Below are 21,213 nucleotides of genomic sequence, written 5' to 3' on the forward strand. Positions count from 1 at the left end.
GACTTGTTGAACATTGAAATTTCACCCTCCCTGTGGGTCCATTGAGAACCCCTCTAAAGCAGAAAACTTTAGGATGTTTGACATAACACTCCTCTCTCTGCTCTATCTTCTCATCTCTTGCAGTGTGGAAAGGGAGCGGAAAACTTCGACAAGTTCTTCACGCGCACGCAGCCCGTACTGACCCCTCCAGACCAGCTGGTCATCGCCAACATCGACCAGAGCGAGTTCGCTGGCTTCTCCTTCATCAACCCTCAGTTTATCCATCCGTCTCTGCACAGCGTGGTATGAGGAGGAAACATCTAAAGCGTCCCATGGCCAACCGACTCAGTTTGTCCTCTAGTTTCTGCATCTGAGAATCATGCAATTTAAGGGAACTGGCACTGATTTCCAACTCTCCGTCCTGTGGTGCATTACTTAGTCCAACTCCGTGTTTCCAGACTCCCAGCTGTGGTTTTCTGCAGACCTGCAGCCTTTTATCTTGTGAACGAATGTGTCTCGGTATCAGTTACTATCTCTTTTGGTGTTAAAGGTACAATCCCCGCAATGCACAAAAAGACTGAAGCATCACACCTCCCCCTGGCCCCCGTTCTGCCTGAACTTTATCTACATGTTTGTTACATTTCTACACTGAGAAAAGAGTTAGTACACTGTTACACGAGTGCCAAAGTAGAGATGAAAATACATTTCTATTGCTTTTTTTTTTTTTTTTTTTCCACCTTTGGCCTTTCCTTATCCTGTCGACTCACTAAAACGTCTCAACAAGAGGCCGTTTGTATTTGTCGTTTTGTAGAGCGTGTTACTACAGTATATCTGACTCGATTTGGACAGACCGTGTTTTAATGTTGCAATTCATCCTGGTCTTTTCAGCACAGCAGGTGTTAGCTGCAGTGGGCAAGTGTCGTTCGGAAAAAAATTTGAGTTAGCGAGATGCTATTTTCATATGCACAAAGCAGATCTCTGTCGCATGCTTATTTTCTGACTCTGTATGAGCTGTAGGGTCTAGGATGCAGTACACGTCTTGTATTACTGTAAAGTTTAGTATACTGGTATAAAATTCAACAATATACATGTTTACTCGGATTAAAAGTTTCTTATTGGGATAAAGGTTTTGTGTTTGACTTTTGCGTTCAAAGAGGTCCGACCCCAATGTTATTTTTATTGTCGTCGTCGTTTTTTTTCCCCGTGTAAATATGTTCAAGAAGAGATGTTACTTGCCGATTTTATACAACAAAATGAATGTGCTTTTACTACCATAGACGGTTTGAACATTTCTATGTTTAGATTAGTCCTGGAAACGGATCTATATGACGTTTGGCTGATTCTTTGGTAGCTTTGGTATCAGCAAACCCTGTCTTACACGTATGTATACCAAGTATTTATCCGCTGTTTTCTACTACTCAGTGTCATATAGAGAATATGCAGCACTACCCGTGCGTGGAGCGATCGAATGCCCCTCTTGCCTTGGTCCTGACAGGGTCAACACCCTCTGTAGACGAACTGAATCCCAAACCGAGCCGTAACGGTGCAACGATTCTGGAGCGCCCTGTGGCCGAAACGTGTCATGTCTTTATATTTATATTGTGTGCATGCGTGAGGCGAGGCCTGATCCGAGCATGAAAAAAGGCCCCTGCATGATGTAGAGACCGTGATGTCGTGAAGAATGAGAAAACCAGCCAGCAATGTGTAATTTTCTTTTTTGTTTGTTTGTTGTTGTCATATCTCTCCTCTTTCTCTGTCATGTAGCCTAATCTGTTTGGCTGAAATATCACGATTTTGAGCAGTGTAAGAAATGCGAATTGTTTGACGTGGCTGTTTGTGTTCTCTGGTGCCAAGCACATGTTCATGTATTCAGCACACTTAATTTGTCCGCTTTGCCGCTGAGAGATACTAACTTCTAATGGAAAATCTTCAAAAAGCTGCCATTTTTAGATTCTCGCACAACTCAAAACCCATGAATTAAATCCCAGCATGCTGTCTGAGTTTGCACTTCGTACAGTGACTTGTAATCAGACACCTTGACTTTTTTTTCCCACATTTCATTTCTGTACAACGAGCAAACTTCAATGTATTTTACTGAGATTTTACATGGCAGAGTAACACACACCAATCCATAACTGTAAGGTAAAAATGGCGCATTTTTCGATCTTTTCAGGGTGTTTGTCTACCAGCTTCGCTCACGCTTCGTTAGATTAGACTGAAATCACCTTTTAACGTCAAATTGTCTCGCTGCAGATTCTGAGTTGAATTTACCCCTGGACTTTGACTGGGTCATGTCTTGTTGGAAAGTCATTCTCTGTGCCACGGTTGAGTCTTTTGAAGCCTCTAACAGGTTTATATCCAGTTGTTTTGTATTATATTCATCTGCACATCAACTTTGACCTGCCTTCCAGTTTCTGCCAAAGAAAACTATCTCCACGTCATGATGCTGCCACCGCCAGGGGTTAGCCTGTGTTTACGGTGCCCAGCATGAGTCCTGTTTGTGTAATAATCTTTAAATGGGACTTCCAAAGTCTTTCTTTCAACAACAACGTATTTCTTGTCACTTTCCTTTAAAGGCAGAGTGTAGAGTGGCTGTCAGATTTTTTCCACCTGAGCTGCATAACCCTGCAGCTCCTCCAGTGTCTGATAAAGGTTTTTCTTGCCTGGTATTTCCTTTCGCTTCACTATTTTACACACTATGTTATGTTGGTCTGTCGCGGACATGTTAGATCCTCAAGAGTTTCTGTTCTGTAGCTTTTAGATGCTTCAACACATCTGAATCAAACAAACTTCTCAGAACTAGATGATATCCAGAGCAGGAAATTCAACCATTTCATTCACGTGTATTAAAGCTACAATATGTAAATATTATTTTAAAAAAAATAGTTTTTTACACATTTGTTAAAACTGCCTCTCTAATACAGTATCGTATGGGACAGATAGATTCTCTGCCTTTTTCCTGAGCTACAGTGATCTACAAAAATCAGTCGGCCTCATGTTTATATCTCTGAAGGTAGTAGAAGGGCTTTATTTTTTATTCTTTTCACAGATTATCTGTCTATACTATAAACTTCTCTGACGACAAATTGTCAGTTTTAATAAATGTGTAAAAAAAATAAAATAAAACGTTCTCATAAATGTTACAAACTGGAGCTCCAAACCAAGGATGCAACTAAAAGCTGCAGGACAACAGCTTTTGAGAACATGAGTTGATGACCTTGGTCTTTATATGACTTCACAATGTAATAAATTGAAGTTTGGGGTTGCGAAGCAACAAAAGTTCAATACTGTTTCAAGGCACTGTATGTATCTGGACCAAAATTAAATCTTTTAAAAGAAACTTGAACGTTTACATGTCTCATATTGAGAAACTATGTTGGATTGGAGAAAAACCTTTTTCAATCTGTTATGTGGGTAAAGAATTACTGCAGGTTACATTTAGAGCTACAGAGCAGTTTGTATGTTTCCCCTCAGTGTTCCTGCTTTGTAACCTGATTCTTCTTGTCCCTCTGTTCTTCTGTGGTATGACGGATACTGTGTATAAATAAAGTATGAAATATATATATATATATATATATATAAAAATATACATCATAATGTCTTATTGATTGTTTTCCTTGTGTGGTATTACTGCTCAAATGTGTTTGATTCTCGACTTATGCAAAACAGCAAAAAGAACCAACTTTCAAAAGCTACATTTGTTTTCTCTGATCTTAAAATAACCAGATATTTTATGGGTTGGGTGGTGTGAAAAAACAAAGCAGCATGAAGTCCATCTTTAGGTTTTGACATCAGCCTGGAAGCTCAGGTGAGCGCTGCATTTACAGTCATTTTTTCATAATTTAATCAAGATTCATTTGGAGTCAGGTCATCTTTACATAAAACAAAGCCTTTACCTAAAATCTAGGAATTCCTCTAGGAGTTTGATAGTGATGCTCAAAGTCATTTGAAGTTGCAGCTGCTGAGTCTCTCTCTCTCTCTCTGTGTGTGAGTTTTCGCACAATGAGCAACAGAAATCAGACAGCAGAGCAGGACCAAGTAGCTCTCTCTCTCTCTCTCTCTCTCTCTCTCTCTCTCTCTCTCTCTCTCTCTCTCTCTCTCTCTCTCTGTCTTTCACTCACCCGTTGGACTGTAGCATCGACTCGCCGCTTCATCGTCTCCGTCATTTCCCTGTTCTCTGGTGGATTTTATTGATCAGTGCTGAATTTACCTCATTATTCTTCCATCAGGACTTTTTTTTTTTAACCTTGAGCTGCAAGATTTTGTGGTTAACGCTTTTTACAAACAGGTAGGAGAAAACTGAACACTGTAGTCATTGTGAAAAACGTCACATGCTTTTGGACGTATTTGGGTATTTTGACGGTTTTCACCTTGAACTCGTCAGACATTCTTGTTAAGTTGGCTGTTTCATTCCTGTTGTACTGTCCAGCCTGGAGGACCTGAATTTCAAGTAACTACTTTAGAATTTGTTTCTAAATTAACTTAAACACTTGCAAAAAAAAAAAAAAACTGTTAAATCAAAACAAACTTCTATAATTTTAGGTCTTCTAGAAGTACCAAATTTATTTCTATTTGCTAAATGCCACAATAATGAGCAAAAGAATATGTCAGAGAATTTTTAATATATATTTTAGTGCTGCAACATCATCTCTCTGAATTTCTTGTAATGTCTACCCTTTTAATATAAAGACATTTGGGGAAATTTCTGCATCATTTGGTCATTGTAGCTCCTTATTCTGTTGAATCATCTAATGATGATCCGTTCTTGGTGAATAGCAAGAATTTACCTGATTATTATTTAGTATTTCAAAATTATTAAATACATTTTTTATGAATTACAGGGATGAGAAACACGCCCAGAGTATCACACATCCTCCACCATACTTTGAAACAAGCTCAGTGTTTGGTTTTCAAGTCCAGCTGAAATATATGTGGCCCAAAAATTTCAATCCAGGTCCCATCTGACCAAAACGCCTCATTCCAGCCAACTCCACACGCTCACGTTCCTGATGGCTGAACAGAGAGACGTTTTCTTGGCATTCCTCACATCTTTTTAACTTGTAATTGATAACTAATGATGCATACTAAGAATTTTTTTTACCTTCCATTTCATCCTGCTCTGTGTGTGTGCTATCAAGATAAAGATGAATCCTCGTCCATCCTTTCGTGTCCCCTTGAGTTGTGTTTTTTAAACTTTTTAATTATGGCTACGTCTAACACGTATGCACAAGTATGCATTTTCCTTTTGCAATTTCCAAGGAGAGAATGATACTTGTAATATATAACTTTTTTATATAATGAAGGTTTCAGTCACATTTACTTTGCCAGAACTGTTAAGGGTGCCAATAAGTGTGGCACCAGTAGGTTTTTTCTTTGTATAAACAATTATTTCTCAGTTGGAGATGTGTTTTTATGTAAAAAAAAAAAAATAAATAAAAAAAAACACTCAATGTAAAGCAAATTTATGCTTACATTTTTTTTGTATTGAATTTTTTGCAGCTGTTTTAAATTTGAACTCTCTTTTAATCTGTTTACACTGCTTTACAGGAGGTGTCAATAATTGTTCACAGCTAAATTTGATGGTTAATCATTGGCAGTGCGTTAGCTGTAGATAACACACTCATCACTTACAAACAGCTGAAGAAACGATTCATAAGTACATCAATAAAACATTTAATGCATTTTATCCCATTGTTTTAATTTTTTATATTTTCTAAGCCTATTTTGCATTCATTTTGAGATAAAATAACTTATTTCTGCCGAATAAAGAGGTAAAAAGCTTCCTAGTCTGGCTGATCTGACTGAGTTGGTGATCACAGCGTTCCCAGCTGGCACCCAGGTGGTGCAGGACTTTAATCAGCTGTCTTGTTTGCTTGTGATGATGCATAACAACCGGAGGTTGGGACGCTAAATCCACATAACTTTAAAGAGCTGCTTCATTTAGGAAAAAAAAAAAATCATCAACTTTTGAGATGCTAATATCTCAAGTTGATAGATGAATGTCTTCAGGCTGTTTTGAAATAAACAAAGTTAAGGTTTAGGAAGTGCATGTTTAAAAGTCCTTTGTCGATTTGCACTGCCCTCTGATACTCTGTGCCTTTGCAAATCAGCCCACATTCGTATGTGTCCCAGTGGGAGGTCTAAATTACCACTTTTCCTCTCCAGATGACGTCTTACTGTGCAATTCTTCACCCATATCTGCAGACTGATTGTGTCTGTGAGCGACTGGCTTCTACTCAGTGCCTGCAAATGTCAAAAACGAGGAGTGGATTTTAAACAATGCGAGCATTTGTATTCATAGTCTGCAACGTATTTCAGGTCTTTTAGTCTGGAGGCTCAAAAGGCTTCATAAATGGCTTCCACTTTATTCTTTCTTTCATGGCAGGTTGCCTGGAGTTAGGCAGGACATGAAGAGAATTTAAAAAGGAGAATAGATATGGCAGAGGTCTGCTCTCTGGCACATGACTGAAAACAGATCTAAAATGAACATTAAGTTTTATTGATTTAACCCTGCAACGTTTCGATGAGATTGCTTTGAGACTTGGCGCTCATAGAGATTTTCATCTTCACCTTTAAGTCAGTTGTCTGTCATCTTTCCTGCTCCAAATTTTCACCGCTTTTTGCTCAGATGAGTTCACAGAGCTCAACACTTGCAGACACATCTAAAACTCTGAATGAATGAGACTGCGTAATTTTTTTTTTTGAACGCATATGTAAGATTTTATCAGAATTGCTGTTTTTCTGGGGGGGTTTTCATGTATGAAAACAAGTATTTTATTTATTGTATGCATTTATATGACCAATATTAAATTATTTGGAATTTATTCTAAAAAAAAAAAAAAGTTAAATTTAGACTTCCACCGATGGATTTCGCCCTTTTAATTTTCAACATATTTCTAACATTCTTCTCATCACTTAAACACCTTCTTTCCTTCCTTCCCTCCAGGAAGACTCCAGGACCCAGTTATTATTATATTATTATTATTATTATTATTATTATTATTATTATTATTATTTTAACAAGCATCTTCTGGAAACCATGAGTGCGTGCAGCAGGAAGGCTCTGACTTTACTCAGCAGCGTCTTTGCAATCAGCGGCCTGGGGCTGCTGGGAGTGGCGGTGAGCACAGATTACTGGCTCTACCTGGAGGAGGGAGTCATCATGGCTGTGAACCAGACGGCTGACATCAAGACGTCGCTGCACTCAGGTCTCTGGAGGGTCTGCTTTCTGGCTGGTTGGTAACATTAACATGCTTAAAGGGGTGATGCAGAGATTTGTGATGAGTTTTGACAGCGAGCCGTCTGCTAATCAGGGTTGGTGGAAAACGGATTTCACGCTCTCACTTTGAAAGATGTTCGCCTCGTAACCGATCGTGTCACACCGACGCGTCGTCACTCCGCCGCAGCTTCGACAGTCGTTTAATTGACAATCACAGCGGCTGGGAGCGTCTGAGTCCGGTTTCAGTCACACGCTGTAAGAGGAGGCGATTTCAGTGATGCGCCGTGTTACACATAAACAACGAGCTTCAAGAGAGCGATGCCACGCCGCTGTGCAGCAGACAGGATGTTTCCAGCTGGACTCTGTGTTACGTCGACTGAGTTGCATCACATCCTCTCTCTCCACCTAATGCCGTGTAAATCCACACTTCTGCAAAAATAAAAATGCACTGAAGGCAGACTGAGAATCAATTTCTTATCCACAGCTAAAGGAGAGCTTTGCAGTAACTAAGAGCAGATGGAGGATGTATTATCAGTTGTAAAAAATAATTAAAAAAAAAAGTAAAATTACCAATCATTGTCAATCATTTGACAAAAAATATCATGCCTAAAAGAAATTAGTAAGGATTAAACTCCATGATACTCACATAGAGAATCAAAATGCCTTGTAGAGAGACGTTTTATGCTCAAAAAAGACGACAAAAAGATACAATTATTTTTCACAACATGTAGAAGAATGCTTGGAAGAGTCAAATGGAGGCTTTTTAACCTAAAGACACAGCAGCAAGTGTCAAACATGGCAGTGGCAGCATAATGATGTACAAAGTGAAAACATTCAGCTAAATATTATTCAGGTTGAATGCAGGTGATTTGAAATTGTATGGATCACCACAGCATAATTCCCTCAGTAAACAAAATAAATTCACTATAAAGACAATCAAAATTTTAGAAATCAACTCATTTCCTTGCAGCATTTTAACATTTTCCTGTTTTTAAATATAAAACTGCTTCACTTGATTTTAAGATTTCTAGCGAAACAGTGCAAATCAGAGCTCATCTTCTGTTTTCTACTTTGCTTATCATCCTCTTTTCTCAGGTGAGGAATCCGGCCGCTGCTTCACCATCGAGTACATGATGCCAACGAGTCTCCAGCTGACGTCGGAGTCCACAGGAAATGTACTCAGTGAGTGAAAAAGAAAACCTAAGCTGAAGGCAAATGCATCCTTCTGGTGTTGTTCAAGGCACTTGTGCAACCAGCTGGAGTATTGTTCTGTGATGAGAGCTTGTTGTTCTCTAATGCATGTCCATTCAGAAATACCTGATCTGAAAGCCTTCTGACAAATGAGTCATCAGAAACCTTGAGTTCCTGCCTGTTTCTCTCCAGAATACTTATCACACACAGTCAACGTCACGAGTCCTTCAGTGCAGCTGAGGACAAAATGTCAGGAAAAAGTGTTTACAAGTTCAATCCAGTAAAGAAGTAACTTATCTCCACATCAACATGAACGAAAACAATGCCCTACAACTTCTTTTCTCTGCTTCGTCTTCTCAGAGATGATCCGCTCAGCGACTCCATTCCCTCTGGTCAGCCTCTTCTTCATGTTCATCGGTTTTGTCCTCAACAACATTGGACACGTGCGTCCTCACCGCACCATCCTGGCGTTTGTCTCAGGAATCTTCTTCATCCTTTCTGGTACACAGATCTTGATTATTTGTCTTAAGTTTTTGAAGTTTTTTTTTTTTTTTTTCTTATTTCCTGACCATGTTCACGAAACGATTCTCTATGTTTCAGGGCTGGCTCTAGTGGTGGGTCTGGTGTTGTACATCTCCAGCATAAATGATGAGATGCTGAACAGAACAAAGAGCAGTGAGGCCTACTTCTCCTACAAGTATGGCTGGTCTTTCGCCTTCGCTGCCCTCTCCTTCCTGCTCACTGAGGTACAAAAATGACTGCAAGATCTTTGCTTTGCACCATTTGAGCTGTGGTAAAAGTAACATACTATTGGTTCCTTGTACGGCTGTATTAAATGCAGACAATTTTTTTAATGAAAACTGAAATGAGCAATTGTGTTTTAAACATGTTAAATTCAACTTTCAGTTAATTATTTCCACATTTTGATTAATTATCTTTGAAAATATCATTGAATTTTTTTATTTATTTTTCCAATGGATGTATTTCCCATTTTAAAATACAACACTTGACTTGTTGACCTATTTATTTCATTGTGCCTATTTTTGGCACTTTGTAAATATTCAGTAAGTTAATTACTCAGGAAAATGTAATGGACCATTAAAATAACTACATTTTATCCGTTTTTTCGATCTTAATCTTCTCTCTCCACCACTTTAAAACAACTCCTGCTAAAAAGATGTGGTCAATGGGTAGAGTGACCTCTGCTGGTCACAATGAGGAACTGTAGTGCTACAGTGTTTCCCTGCCCTGGTTCATGTTTTAAATACCTCCACGCTTCAAATTGATTGAATTTATATAGTATTTACACTACATTATTTCCACAAGCTATTTCAAATAATTTCTTCTCTCCCACTGCAGAGTGCGGGAGTCATGTCTGTCTACCTGTTCATGAAGCGCTACACAGCAGAGGAGATCTACCAGGCTCGCCGCCCCAATTTCTATCGGCCTCGGCTCAGCAACTGCTCCGACCACTCCGGTCAGTTCCTCCATCCAGAGTCCTGGTCGCGTGGACGAAGCCCCTCTGACATTTCGAGCGAAGCGTCACTGCAGATGAGCGCCAGCTACCCCGCTCTCCTCAAATGTCCGGACTATGACCAGGTGTCATCCTCACCTTGCTGAGTCAACAGAGGTCGATAAAAGGTCACTGAGCAATCTCTTAAAGAATCAGATAGCAAAGTGAAACAAAGAAGTTTCATTATGTTGAAAAGAGACCCTCCAAATAAGTGAGTGCTGTTTGGTCACAAGACTTGAGTTGAGTTAATTCCTATTAGGAAGAAAAGATTTCTTTGTAAATAGTCACAGTGTGTTTGTAACTTGAATGCTGAAAAATCTTACTGAATATAGTAAATTAATTTAAAGAGCCACAATTTTTTTTCTATTTTTAGGTTTTACAATTAGGAAAAACATAACTTTCCAACTTTAATGAGGTGTTGACATTTGCGGAAAACGAATTGGAAAAAAGCACAGTTTCCAACTTAATGACAAGAAAAATAAATCTAAATATATCATTAGTACAATTTTTAGTTTCAGTTGTGGAAATTAATGCAATTATCCCATGAAAGAACCTGCTACAACCTGCATTTGTTGTTATATATACATCTAAAATCATTAGCTGGTTGAAACATTAATTAAAAACTCAATCTAGTGACCGATGTTGAGGACAATCAGATGAGAAGAAAACCAGATGACTCTTCTCTCTTGGCTACTCAAACACCATTGAGAATCTAAGGTGTCTGATGACCATATTTTTTCCTTCCACTTCAAAGAATGACCTTCTTTGGTCCACAATGCAAAACTCAATAAAACATAATAAATCTTGACATTGTAAGGTGACGATATGTGGAGAGGTTTGAGAGTTAATTCCTTTACAAACGACTATGTACTTTGTATTTTAGAATGCTATTGTTCAAGGAGTTAGCTACGGTTAGCTCTAAAAACATGTATCACGACACCATAGCATCCAGTTAATGCAGAATATTAGCATTTATTTTCCGTTTTTCCGTTAGGGAAAATGATCTTTGTCCTGGAGACATGCATATGTTTTTTTATCCTAAAATTTGTGTTAAATTTGATCGTTCTAGTTTCTGTCACATCTGTAGTTTTTATTTGATTCTGCAATCAAATTACATTCTGTATCAGAAAAATGTGTGGTATATTAAAATAAATTACTAGGGTTTTTTGTGTGGTGTTATTGGTAAGGTCAAGTATTGCCCCCCATTTCAAACAAGAAACAATGATATTATGCCCTGGCAAATTATAGATGTCTGTTTTGTATAGATTAAGCATTTTGATAACAGATGTTAGAAATCAGAACAAGAATAGATGTTAATTATTGAGTATTGTCCATGGTATAACTATTTTTGTGATAAAAGTGTGTAGCACACTAAATCACCTAGGTAATAAATGATTTTAGGACAACAGCATGCAGTGGTCTATATTATTGAGAATTAACATGTGTAATTTACACTTCAGCCACTAGGTTACACATTTGACATTGTTTTAGAGTGAGTTCATTCCATGAACACTTAGTTAACAACTTTTTGGGCAAAAAAAAAGGGGGGGGGAAGTCCTATTTTTACAAATTAGTTTTTATCACAGACCTAAACTTCAACTCTGAAATGGTTTGATTAGGGAATCATTCAGGATCTCTGACTGTGGAAACTGTGATCCTCTACAATTCACATTTTCACTGCTCAGCACGAAGAGGCGGTATCATAAGAATAGCAGAAATTGTGAAAAATATAACTTTTTGCATAATCATGCCACAGTTTTTGCAAGAGACAGAAATTATCATCTTAAGAGGCTAAATTGTGATTTTGGTTGAATCTGATTGTTCTCTGTGTTCCTTTTTGTTTTTTTTCTCAGTCCTTTCCAGTCAATTGTTGAAGGAAAAAAAAATATATATATATATCTTCTTTTTTATAGCAGTGAGCCTTTAACAAAAATAACATAAAAAATATGGATGGATAGATGTGCTAATCTATCAATTTTAATTCAGTTTATTTCTATGGATGGATAATCTGCGGATTTGTGCACCATTTCAGTGAATTGGACACATGATAGTAACAGACATGTCCTTTCTCCAGATATCCAGGTCTGAAAAATGTGTGCAAATTCACACCGTTTCCAGACAATGGACAAAACTCGTGAAAAGCAATAGAGTTGAAGTCACGGAAGGGTCTGTTTTTGTTTGATTGGGAAGCTAAATTTATCTTAGAGACTATATGAATAGCTTCCATTGTCATCTTTTATTCTATATTGTGAAAGAACAAGATATGTTGTACTGTAAAACTATTTCTGTATAGTGAAGTAAACCTTGTGCAACACTATAAGTTGATCATTCTTTGCCAATTTAACTGAACAGTTTTCAAATTGTAATTTTAAGGAAAGCGCCTGTAGGGGGCACCAGTGTTCCATGTCCTGCCCAATAAGTGTTTTTGCAGAAACACAACCGGTTTTTCCCAACGTATCCTGTTCTGCTTCCTGTTTGCTTACCTTGGTTGCCTTTAGTCAGCCACGTTGCAAAACTGTCTTTCTCTGCACTTGAAAAGTAATTAATACCTTTCTGCAACGTGACTTAAAGTTCATTTATGCAAAGAAGTAGGTCAAGACGAGCGTCAATAATGAATATCCCAAGCTTTATGTATACTTTATGTGGATACACGTAATGTACAACGTGACCAAACAGCTCTTACAGAGAATATAAAAATTAATGCGACCACATGCCCACATAGGGCTGCAGAAGATAAAATTATGCCCTTATTTCACAAGGCCTACATTTTTATTTTACAATCACATACAAAACTATTGGTGTTTTTTGACATCTTTATCAACTATATAATCATCATCCATTACATGAAACATCATATTCACTATAATCTTTTCCATTTTTATAAATATAACAATCTTTTTCTCATTAGTCATGGCTTTTAAACAGCTTTGTCACAGTCGACCTAGATTCTCTTCATTACTTCCATCAGTCTTTTTTTTTTTTTAATCAAATGATTGTTTAAGGCTTTTGCCAAGAAGATCCCAAACTTTAGCAAGATGCAAAAATGTTAGTGTGCATACTACAACAAAGACACTAAAACCTATACAATATATATACACATACATAACTTAGGCATACGTTATTTAAGATTTACAGGAAGTAAAAATAAAATCATTTCACGAATAAAAATAAATACAAAAAAATTATAGCTGGTTTTTAAGTAGAAAATCTTAAAGAGGAACACAAAAGCAAGCAAGAATCAAATTCAAACAGGATCACAACAATACACCAACCTTCACCAACATACGCAGTAGAGAAATAAAATAAAAATTAAAAAGCTGGAAAGAGCTTAATTGGACTGGTACCAACTGGGCTGCTGCAGAGAGAAAAGCAAACCTTTCTTTTAGACCGAAAAGGCTTTCTGAAAATGAAAGCGCTTTTGAGATCATAATCCTTAAGATACCCCAGGAATCAGATCTCTTGATATATTTTAGCACCAGCTAATGCCAGGTATTGTTGATTATAATTTGTCTTCAAAGCATGGGGCAAGTAAGCTAAATGCAAATTTTAGGTGCTGCAATCGAGTGAAGTGCCAAAGTAGAATAGGTAAAGGGGCAGCTCTGTGATACTTTTCTAGGATCTCATTATAAAGCTTGTAGACTACAGGGACAGTATAACAGAAGGTTGTAGCAGTTTTGAAACCAATCATATAAAGCTACTTATGCACTATTTCAGATCTTGGAATGATGTAGTCTGTCATTTTTTAAATCCGGGGATCAATTTGAGGAAATATGCAAGATTTTGTGGAACATCGAGTCCTATTGTACCTTCGAGGTATCTGTGCTTATTTTGACGGACTCTTGTTTTATGTTGTGTGAAAACCAGCAACAGTAGAAACATCACTTCTCCCAGAAGTCACCATCTTGGTTATAATTAGCTGAACGAATCAGACGGACGTTAATTTCCGAAGCTTCACTTTCATTCTGAAACCTTCAGTCAAACCGTCAGTATGTGCAATGTCATTATTGGGTCACTGAATCACAGTTGCGTTGGATCTTCAAAGGTGCCGTTTACATGGCACATGAGAGCTGAAGAGCTTGCATTTTCAAAACAAAAAGCTGGTGTCCAAAAGTCTGATTGGGGAATAAGGATTGCGACTTCAGGTCTAAAAGGGTTACATTTTGAAGTCTCGTATAAAAGCACCGTTACTAAATCAAAATATAACAAAGTATGCACATTTCAAGTCTCTGCTCCCAAAGAAAAGAACATAGTCTATTCTTTGACACTGTTTTTGAGGTTCCTCTGAGCAGGGCACCAGGAGAGACGAGCTCAGCACCAGAATGAGAAGACGCCGCGGTCCAGCTGCGGTTCGACTGAACCGACTCAGCCTCCATCCCTTAAAAACGTCCATCTGTTTCCTCCTCCTGTTTATTCTTTTAACCTCGGTGTTGATGGCCATCCACCTGAACTCTGGTTTGTAGCTTCAACAACTATTGTTTTTTTATTTTAAAGCACAGTGGAGGAAATACTTTCACACTGTATGCAAACAAACTTAACATGCACACTGCTGCACACACATACAAAACACAAACATAGTTCTTTATAATAAGCCACATACATGCATGTGCACCTGAAACATGGCAGTTGTGCTTTAGGGGGCAACTAAAACATGTTTTGATATGAGTAGGGGGTGGTAAATGAGATGAAGAGGACACAAACCGGCTGGTTCAACTGGTTTCTACATTACAGTAGAGATTTATATGTTCCCCTCACATATAGAGTGTCCAGGTTTGTCTTCGGGTCTTCAGTTTCCCAAGTGAACCAGCTTAGCGGCATGCCATTTGTGTCTTCGTGAACCAAGAGAGAGGAAGATGGAGCACTTTGGAGCTTGACTTGATTGTCTCCCTTCACTTCTTGTTGGCGATGCGCCGCTTCCTGGTGGCCAGCATGTCGTAGAAGGGGTCCCTGCTAATGCTTGCCCTGGAGAAGCCAATGAAAGGACAGCAATCAAACAAACAACGCCACACGAGAGAAGGGTCTCAAACGTCTTTGATATGGAAATGGGACACATTTATGCAGACCCCTGCCTTAACCAGATCATAAAAAGGGGGGGAAAAAAAATAAAAAAAGTTTGCGCAGTGACCTAGTTAGGTTTCCATGGTTTCAGAAGATGAGCTCCCTCCCCATCCAGAGTTATTTCTTTTTTCTTCTTACTCCAATTTGGAAGAACCTCTTAAGAGTTCCCTCTTCCAGAACGCTGCCAGGAACGCAGGAAAACATACAATCCCACACATTCCCTCTTGCTCCCCTGCAGATTTTTTTGGCCTCATTGGAGGGCAAACAATTGTGCTCAAGATTACTGAGGTTTTTCTTTTCTTTCTTCCATAAAGAGCGATGACGGAAAGGCAGCGTCAAACAAGAGTGAGTCAGGAAGCCAGTTGGGCTCTGCTGAGGAGCCCAGTTTCACGGCTGCTAAATCCTGTTAGCACCGGCAGCAAGAAGAGGCTAAACCCCCCACTGATCTTATCGCTGATAGCCTTTGTAACTCCACAGCACCAACAAGCATGCTGCAAACCATGACCATGCCCCTGATTCATAAAGTTTATTGTCATTTCTAATGAAACAATTACTCTTACTGTGGAGGGAACAAGCACATGCAAGGCAACCCTGACCAAATGTCACCACCACCCATTTGTGTCCTTGGAAACCCAATGCATCTAAGGAAATGTCAAAGCTGAAGAAATTGACTAAATGTTTCAACATAATCTGGATCTAAATGCTTGTGACTCAGGACAAGCAGAGTGTGCTTCCCTTGCCATCACATCTTCTTAGAAGACTGGGAAAAAATAAATAATAATGATGATTTCCATAAAAAGCCTTTCATCTCCCCAGGACCAGAGTCTTGTGGACCCCTCTGGTGAAGACGTGGCTCGTTACCCTCAGAGGCTGCGAATGCATCAAACCCGGTTCGGAGCTGCTCTGCTGGCTCCCCCCTATGTGCCACGCAAAGTCACTTATCCCTTCATCATTTCCAGAGTGAATAGGCTGTAATGGTATGTACACGGTGGATGAGGAATTGCAGAATATTACAGCACAAAAGGTGCTCTGTTCGGCTGAGCAAACTGCTTTTGACTTCACCATCTTCAGTAGAAGCAATTACACAGCAGTCAGTATTTAGGTCAATGACTGCCTGTCTAAACAGTGAAAGGAATACAGTGCAAAAAGCTTGTATCTTCCTTTCTTGATCCCACCTAGTGCTAGATGAAATGGCTGAAAAACGCATCAAATGCAAACCATCCTCAGAGAAATTCAACATTCATAAAACAAGATAAGGATTTTGCAGCACAAACTCAGAAAAAGCTCAAACCTGACAATTAAACCGAAACGTCTATCACGTATGAAACCATAAAGACGTTGACACATATCTTATCGCTCTTTAATGTATGACAATTCTGACAGAAAACGTTGTTTACTCAGTCGAGCAAACCCAACAACCACAGCGGCCGATGAACTCAACATTTATTGGTGTAAAAACCAAATATGTTTTCAAGGTAGACTATACCAATATTATCGGGAAGAAACTTACTTGATGGATTTAATCCACTCCTCCTTCTCCTCAGGCGTAGGCGCTGATATCCTGTAGACCACATGGTTGCCCTCGACAACACGTCCGTCTGCCTCAGTCTTGCAGGCTTTGATCACCTGGCCTTTGTGATTAGGGTTGTATAACTCAAAGCAGTTCTGGTGGAACAGAAAAGGGCAAATGATTCGCTTTTCGCCTAGTAATATTGTCCTGTAACTGTGAGACAGACATGCAAACACAGATCGTGGTCTCTACTGAGGAAAGACTCACAGGTTTTCTGGGCTCCTCCACTTCCCTGATGCTGAGGTTCTCCAGTGGGATGATCCCACGAGGCTCTTTGTCCTTTAGGAGGGCAAAATCGAGACAAGATTAAGCAAGCAAGTGAATAGAAAGTAAAATTCATGAAGAATCAATACTCAAAGTTCACAAACTGAAAAGGGGGGAAAAGAAATTTTGAGGTTAAGAGGAAATTGAGTTTGACATGGTCCACTAGCTTTGAAATCAACCTCATGTTCTGTCCTCCACGTGTCCTCACGGCTCAGATGCTGAAGCGGATAATGCGTATTTCCAGCAGTCAGACAGAGGACAGGATATAATGATAGTAAGCTGAAGGATAATACCAGGGTACGGAGAGGACGTTGCTGATGCTGCAGTCAGCACATACAGCCGCTTATAAAAAAATGTTGTTGGTACAATAGGGTGATATCAAGCAATTAATGAGTGAGCAAAGTTATATTAGCAATAATTAGTAACATTTAAACCTGGAATGTAGGCAGAATTCCCTCCACATAATGTTGAGATCAGGAAAAAAAAATGCTTATTTTGCATAAAAAGTATAACTCTAGTCCTTTAGACTACAAATCCTACAAATTATGAACATGTCCCTGCTGTAACACACCTTAATCAAACAGGTGATCTGCCTACTTTTCGGTTCTGGAGAAGTCAGCACATACAGCTGGTAATGCATGTAAGAGTATGCATTGTTAAGAAAGACATTTTATGAGGTGCATCAACATTTAATTTTCCTTTGGGGAAAATCCGGTTATAACGTGACAGTATAAAAAAGTTAAATACTTTGGCAACAAACTGTAAGTGGAAAATTTTCACTCAGTTACTTGTTGTGCTTCTTCTAACGAGAGATGATTAAACTCCCTTTAAAAAATAACGTTCTTGGAGGAAGACTCACTGTTGTGTATTCGAAGTAGTAGAGGCAGTTGTCCGTGAGGATGAACCACCTTCTCTTCCAGGTTTTCACTCGCCCCCCTGACAGGAAGAGACAGAGGAAACGGGAAGTGACACATTGGTACTAGTGACAGACTGGCTGTCTCCCCGTCAGGACAAAAGAGCAGAATATGTGGCGCTCTAATGATCTACACCCCCACAGCTATTCCTTCTTATAATTACATTAATACTAAAAATGAGTTTGTTTCTTTAATGCAACATTCTCCTTTCAGTGTTATAAACATGTAATATGCCACATACATATCTAGGAGTCATTTCCCCTTATGTATGAGGAACTAAATGAAAGATTTGTGCTCAGGGAAATTGCTAATAACTCCAGACTAAAATCAGACATAATTATAATTTACTATCTATAAACAACAAACAAAGCTATTTTTGTAAGAGGTTTAGAGTTGTATTTATCAGCGTGTCAGTGGGGTGATATATTTAACTATTATTATGGAATAGAAACTGAACTGTTATCCAATGATAAGAAGAAAGTTCACTCTGACTTTCAGAAGCTTTTACGCTGGCTTGTTTATTTTACGATTACAATCTACAACCGTGATCTCTCCGAGCTTCAAGCTTAGTCAAACAATGACTCACACACCTGTTAAATTGTTACTGACTTTGCGTATTTGTTACTTGTTTTTCCCTCTTGAGGGATCGCAAGAGGTTTGATGCGGACCCAACCTGGCGTTAAGAAAAATCCCCTCGAGGTTCAAACCCCAACACATCGGCAGAAGCAACCAAAACCCCAGAGCAAGTTTGCCACTTCGTGTGTTAAAAGACACAAAAGAAGAGTAAAAATAAATGTAGGTTTGCAAGCAAGTTCAGCCTCTGGCAGCAGCTGCAGAAATTTAAAGTAGGAGCAAAAAGGAGGCTCTAATACCAGGATTCTGGTGTCTTCTCAGTTCATGCATAATTGCACCTTTTGCATAAAACACAAATCACGGTTTTGGGCCTCCTTTAACTGTGTTTGCATTGCCTAAACTTTCTAGATTTCACTGCAGCATCCCGGTAGTCTCCGCAGGGCTACACGTAATTACAAAACTTCTCCACTCCCTTACATATCAATAGACTCTGGCTGTTGAATTAGCATGGGCAAATTTCCACTCTGCACAGAGATATACTTAACAAAAAAATAAAATAAAATAAAGGCATTTATTCCTCTGCATCCTCCAAGATTTATTTTTAGACAGTTAAATTAGACATATCATTGTCAAAGCTGGCACGGGGAAATGGCTCCAGGGGGGCGCCGTACCATAATGTAATCATGTTAGGCCTACGAGCCACACTGGGACACTACGAATTCGCGCTCACCAGCTAGATGAGACCACTGAGACGTTACACAGAGTTAGAGGAATGTGCAGGTCGAAGCCAGGTGTGTGAATGGGGTCATAAACCAAAGCACCTGCAGTGAATCTGCTGCTTAGCCCGCATGAGAAAACTGCAAGCCGGCCATTAAACATTCTTTATATTTGGCTATAAAGCTCAGTGTTAAATAACAGATATATAATTAGTTATGTAATTTAAGAATGGAGTAACCCCTGGGGCCACCGTTAGGTGATGAAGTAAACTCTAAATTAGAAACACATGAAGCTATAAAGCAGGAAATGGCAAAAGGGTGCGTGGAATAAGGGTTCCTTTACACACAAAATCCCAATTATCTGCCTTAAATGCATTAGGATGCCTTCAAAAGCAACAGAATTGTTAAATGACATGACACCAATAACAATATACCACTAGTAAGGTAGCGAATAGGTTTCAAATAACTAATTATTTAGTAGGATGATGGGTAAGTGGGAGGAGTGTTAAGAAGGATATTCAGATGTTACTTAAAATCATGATTTTACTCTGACTACATGCAATAGGTGCCTCCACATACTTCCTCCTGTCCGCTTAAACAAGCTGTTGGGCCTTTGCTGTTTTGCACACTTATGTTTTCACACCATTTATGGGTCAGTTAAACCAAAAATAGATGCTCAGGTCTGTGGCTTTCACTGTTACTGCAGAGGGTGATGATGCACGGGTTCATCAGTCTTTATCACAAAAGAAGAAAATTATTTTTTATGTTGATTTGGAAGGAGAAATACCAACTTTCTGTCGTGGTTTTTCTTCAAAGCAAGAAGCCTGTTTTTTCCCCCCTCTTGATCTACAGCACCTGTTGTCATTTTTATGTGTTAAGCAGCACCTTTTAAATGATACTTTATTGTCTCTTTAGGCACTGACAGACATCAGGTTTCCAAAAATCTTTATGGTACACCGGTGTACACAAAGGAAACTGGCAGACCCCTTGTGATCAGCTACAGATGTTACTTAATTACCACTTACTTGCGCATAAATAAATCAGTGTGGGGTCCCTGAGTGAACTCAACTCTCAATATCGGTTTCTGCTGCTGTTGTTATAATTTTCTGGGAATTATTCATTTGAAAATGAGTTCACCTTCTGTGGCGCTCCTGACCCAATTGTAAAGCCAGCAGCACAGTTGTTTCTTTTCCTGACCTACAATAAATCCAGCTTTCAGCAGAAGAAATGTTTTGTTTTCTGGACAGTCTACATTAAACACATAGCTCTTTGCTTTAGGGAAGACTGTAGTTGACAAAAATACTCTAATATCTTAAATACAGGATGTATATTTTTTCCCCCCCAAATTAAGGTCAACTGTGTCTTCACAGAGAGACTGTGTCTACTCACCAAAACTATTTAAGAAGCATTTTGTTTCAGAATTAGAAAAATGCTCATGTTTAAGTTGCCCCACAAATACTTTGGTAAATTTGACCTTGCATGCTTTTTGACCTTTGCAATGCCTTTCAATTTGAAGAAAACTGAAAGGCATTGCAAAGGTATTGGGGAAAGCATATCTGAAACCCTACCCATTAAATTTATGATGTTCAAAGCAAAACATCACATTAAAGAAACCTTTTCTTTAAGCTTTACAAACACAGGATCAAGTGGAACTAGTGTGAAGAAATAAAACTAGAGAAAATAACAATATATATTTTTCTACTGAATGATTTCAACAATTATCACTCTTAAATGTATAATCCAGTTCCTAAGCTAGCATCTATTTTTAAAAATTGTGATAAATTGAGCATTGTGGGACATTATGGATCCCAACAAACAAAACAAAATGTTCTCAATTAGCAACATACCGATACACAAAAACCGTATGTAGCACTGTTTGAGAGGAGTACAAGCATAAAATATTGTATGCAAAGTCTACACTAGTAGGTCTTTATCAGCTTGTAAAACTGCTTGAATAAGTAGACTAAACATACTGCATTTGAGCCAGGAGTGTTAGTTTTATCCATTATATCAAATCAATTACTGAACTTTGAAACTTCTTTTGTCTCCATAAAATAAGTATTTTATTGCGCAGTCCTCATAATAACATGAAACCTTTATAAGCTTTCAATTTCTGTTTCAATCTTAATATTATTCTGATTGTTTACCCTTCAGAGGACATTTACTTAAAAAAAAAAAGAAGCTCTTGCTGCCATTTGGTCTGTGTACCGTGACACTTC

The 21,213-nt window shown here is 38.6% G+C and overlaps 3 protein-coding genes across 4 annotated transcripts in view; 2 read left to right on the forward strand and 1 right to left on the reverse strand.

The window, feature by feature from the left end:
- Positions 1-3,583, forward strand: part of prkcab (protein kinase C, alpha, b) — a 105,781-nt gene extending 102,198 nt beyond the window's left edge. For both annotated transcript variants that reach the window (XM_088008335.1, XM_088008336.1), the window contains one exon: positions 124-3,583. In XM_088008335.1, the coding sequence (XP_087864461.1) occupies positions 124-288 (165 nt within the window). In that variant the 3' untranslated portion in view covers positions 289-3,583. The remainder of the gene's footprint in view (positions 1-123) is intronic.
- A 3,435-nt stretch (positions 3,584-7,018) lies between these two features.
- On the forward strand, positions 7,019-10,538 carry cacng5b (calcium voltage-gated channel auxiliary subunit gamma 5b). Its single transcript, XM_015004370.2, has 5 exons — positions 7,019-7,214; positions 8,294-8,380; positions 8,750-8,890; positions 8,990-9,135; positions 9,749-10,538. Exons 1-5 carry the CDS (start codon positions 7,019-7,021, stop codon positions 10,007-10,009), a joined length of 831 nt encoding a protein of 276 aa, XP_014859856.1. The 3' UTR covers positions 10,010-10,538.
- A 1,969-nt stretch (positions 10,539-12,507) lies between these two features.
- cyth3b (cytohesin 3b) overlaps positions 12,508-21,213 on the reverse strand; it is a 34,234-nt gene continuing 25,528 nt past the window's right edge. The window contains exons 10-13 of the mRNA XM_015004368.2: positions 17,651-17,727; positions 16,735-16,806; positions 16,468-16,622; positions 12,508-14,861 (exon numbers count right to left, since the gene is read on the reverse strand). Of these exons, the coding sequence (XP_014859854.1) occupies positions 14,789-14,861; positions 16,468-16,622; positions 16,735-16,806; positions 17,651-17,727 (377 nt within the window). The 3' untranslated portion in view covers positions 12,508-14,788. The remainder of the gene's footprint in view (positions 14,862-16,467; positions 16,623-16,734; positions 16,807-17,650; positions 17,728-21,213) is intronic.

Source organism: Poecilia mexicana, unplaced genomic scaffold, assembly GCF_051168715.1.
Source record: "Poecilia mexicana isolate PSO_F unplaced genomic scaffold, ASM5116871v1 scaffold_8, whole genome shotgun sequence".
NCBI lineage: Eukaryota > Metazoa > Chordata > Actinopteri > Cyprinodontiformes > Poeciliidae > Poecilia > Poecilia mexicana.

Bases quoted from the DNA above. Each gene is read 5' to 3' on its own strand.
- cacng5b (XM_015004370.2), top strand. From the start codon at position 7,019: ATGAGTGCGTGCAGCAGGAAGGCTCTGACTTTACTCAGCAGCGTCTTT. The intron at 8,381-8,749 runs GTGAGTGAAAAA...TCGTCTTCTCAG, and splicing joins GTCCACAGGAAATGTACTCA to AGATGATCCGCTCAGCGACT. The intron at 9,136-9,748 runs GTACAAAAATGA...CTCCCACTGCAG, and splicing joins TCTCCTTCCTGCTCACTGAG to AGTGCGGGAGTCATGTCTGT.